Source organism: Plecotus auritus (assembly GCF_963455305.1).
Source record: "Plecotus auritus genome assembly, chromosome: 1".
Classification (NCBI taxonomy): Eukaryota; Metazoa; Chordata; class Mammalia; order Chiroptera; family Vespertilionidae; genus Plecotus; species Plecotus auritus.
In genome coordinates, this window is record NC_137770.1 from 144,609,046 (window position 1) to 144,612,274 (window position 3,229).

At 42.4% G+C, this 3,229-nt stretch overlaps 1 protein-coding gene across 1 annotated transcript; it reads right to left on the reverse strand.

Annotated features, from left to right (window-relative positions):
* Window positions 1–587: 587 nt before the first annotated feature.
* LOC308251172 (guanine nucleotide-binding protein G(I)/G(S)/G(O) subunit gamma-10-like) lies at window positions 588–794 on the reverse strand (the record flags this gene model as incomplete). Its single annotated transcript, XM_080674311.1, has 1 exon — window positions 588–794. One exon carries the CDS (start codon window positions 792–794, stop codon window positions 588–590), a length of 207 nt encoding a protein of 68 aa, XP_080530437.1.
* Between the last annotated feature and the right edge of the window lie 2,435 nt (window positions 795–3,229).

Genomic DNA, 3,229 nt, shown 5'->3' on the forward strand with positions numbered 1-3,229 from the left:
GCTTCCATATTTAGTGTTATTTTAAAAACAATCTTCTCACTTACAAAAATCAAGACATCACTTGATTAATAAAGTCTGTTCTTTCCCCCAATTTGACACTGTCTTGCCTTCATTTAGAAATTATAAAAATTCATGAGAAAAGAACATATTTTGTTATGGTGTAAAAATCGTATGAACGACAAATTACAAATATTCAAATTTTTAATAAAAAAGTTTTCCTTTCCAAAATGTAAATATCCAGCAAATAAAACATACATAATATTTCAGGCCTAGAAACACTAATAGTTCACTTATGAAAGAAGTGCATTTTTGTATATTTGATGGTAAGGTTTTTGTTTGTCTTAAGTATAAAGCACTTCACCAAACAAACCAGGCCATTATTATTTAGAAGTCTACCCCTTCATCCAGTTTCGTAATTTGAGTTGAAACTCATCAATTTCTATAGAATCTTGGCTATAGGGCCAGGCCACAGGGAAGGTCTGAATATGTAAGTCATTTGGTTAGAGAAAAATGTTTCCGTGAGACTTGGAGGCAGTCATTCATCACTTTGTGCCTGAAGGCTTCCTAAGTGAACTTCTTTCCAGTCTTCAGAGTAAAGCATAGGATCTGGGCTCCCGGAAAGGGTTGCTGCCCGCTGGAACACTGACCAGCAGGGCATCCTTGCAGGCATTCTGCATGCAGTACTGCTGAAGCTTGGCAGCCACCTGAGAGACCCTGATCCTCTCCACGCTGGCCTCCAACTTGATCTGCTCCACTAAGCGCTGCAGGGCACACACACACGCCCTGGATGACATGGCCGCGGGTGGCCAAGTGGCTTTGAATATTTCTTACTACTCCCTTCTGGCCTGCAAAGTTTCTGTTGAGAAATCAGCTGACAGTTGTATGGGCACTCCCTTGTAGGCAACTAACTGCTTTTCTCTTGCTGCTTAAGATTCTCTCTTTGTCTTTAACCCAGCCATGGGGAAACTACGGCCCGCGGGGCCGGATCGGCCTGTTCGGCTGTTCTATCCGGCCTGCGGAGCCAAAAGAGCGGAGGGTTCTCTTGCTCTCCCCTCCGCTCCTTCACCAGCAGCAGTGTTAACATGGCAACGTTGGGAAACACGGCTGCAGCTCCTTCTTCTGAGTGGGCGGATATAAATCATTCAGTAGAAGGAACAACCTCTCAATCTTCCAGAGGCTCCTTGTAATGCCCGCCGTCCCCCGACATCACCCTGGGAATGCGTAGACACGTTATCGTGGTCATGTAGGGAGACACGCCCCTGGAGAGCACAGTAGCAGAGCATTAGCTAAAAAGGAGACCAACAACACTGTTCCCACTGAAGTTGATGTTTTAAAGACCAAAAACCTTTCAACCCAGTCTACATTGCCATCTACATCTATGTCCCGGGCATAATTTGGAAGTTGCACTAAAGAAAATGTTTAATTTACTGTTTACACATTTTGTTCTTTTCTATTTGTTTTAGTTTTAAATTATTTTATTATATTTAAGTTTAATTTGAAAGGCTTTTGTACCTTTCCTTTGTTAGGCAATTTTATTTTGCCTTTGCCATCTTCAATATAAGGTATGTTATTGTGCTATGATTCCTCCATTTTTTGAAGTTTCAAATTATAATAATTAGTGCTTACATTCTTCTTGTTAAAATGTTTGAAATGAATAAAACTATTGAAATAATAAAAAAAAAGACCGTACTCTTTTATATAATGATGTTTACTTTGAATTCATATTAGTTCACACAAACACTCCATCCATGCTTTTGTTCCGGCCCTCCGGTCCAGTTTAAGAACCCATTGTGGCCCTCGAGTCAAAAAGTTTGCCCACCCCTGCTTTAACCCTTGGCATTTTAATTATGATGCCTCTTTGGGTTTCTCTTGTTTGGGACTCTGTGCTTTCTGGACTTGCAAGTCTATTTCTCCACCAGGTAGGGGAAGTTTTCTGTCATTATTTCTTCAAATAGGTTTTCAATATCTTAGTCTCTCTCTTCTCCTTCTGGCACCCACATAATGCTAATGTTGGTATGCTTGAAGTTGTCCCAGAGGCTCCTTATACTATCTTCATATTTTTGGATTCTTTTTTCTTTTTGCTCTTCTGATTGTGTGATTTTTGCTTCCTCATATTCCAAATCATTGATGTGATTCTACTCTACTGTTGAATCCCTATAAATTATTCTTTATTTCAGTAAGTGTATACTTAATTTCTGCCTGTTCCTTTTTCATGTCTTTGATGTTCTCGCTAATTTCCTTGACATTCTCACAAAGATCCTTGAAATTCTCACTAAGTCCCTTGAAGCTGTCCTTAAGATTCTTGAGCAATCTTATAACCATTGTTTTGAATTCTGTATCCAGTAGTTTGCTTGCTTCTGTTTCTTTCATTTGTGATGTATTTCTTTGTCTCTGCATTTTGGCTGCTTCCCTGTGTTTGCTTCTATGTATTAGGTAGAGATGCTATAACTCCTGGAATTGGTAGAGAGGCCTTTTGTAATAGTTGCCCTGCAGGGCTCAGTGGCTCAGCTTCCCCAGTCACCTAAGCTGGGAGCTCTATGTGCACCTCTGTGTGGGCTGTGTGCATAGTCTTGTTGTAGTTGAGCCTTGATTGCTGTTGGTGTCACTGGGAGGACTTGACCTCCAGGCCAATTGGCTGTGAGGACCAGCTGCTACTATATGCAAGAGCTGCTGTGCAGGAGACACCCCTATGGTGCAGGACTTGCTTCAGTGGGGCTTTGGTGCTCACTGAGTCTGTCTCTTGAATGTGTTGCTTGTGAATGTGTAGAGTTGAATCTGGTATGGTCTGAAGCTGTCTACCAGGTGCACTGGCTCTGGGGCCTCTTGGTAGGTACAAAGTAAGCCACTGCCTGAGGTCACCCAGCAGGAGCTACAGAATGATCTGCAGATGGCTGCTACTTGTGTTGGGCTTGGAAGTTCCCAGGGGAGGCCAAGCTGTGAAACAAGGCAGGCTGGTGCTAGTGCCTGGTCTTAGGCCTCTTATTTTTTTTATTTTTTGTTAATACTCACCAAGGATATTTTTCCATTGACTTTCAGGGAGTGTGGAAGAGAGAGGGAAAGACAGAGAGTAACATCAATGTGAGAGAGACCCACTGATTGGTTGCCTCCTGCATGTGGCCAAACCAGGGCCTGGTCTGGGAAGGAGTCTGCAACCAAGGTATGTACCCTTGACTGGAATTGAACCAGGGACCTTTTGGTCCACAGGTTGACGCTCTATCCACTGAGCCAA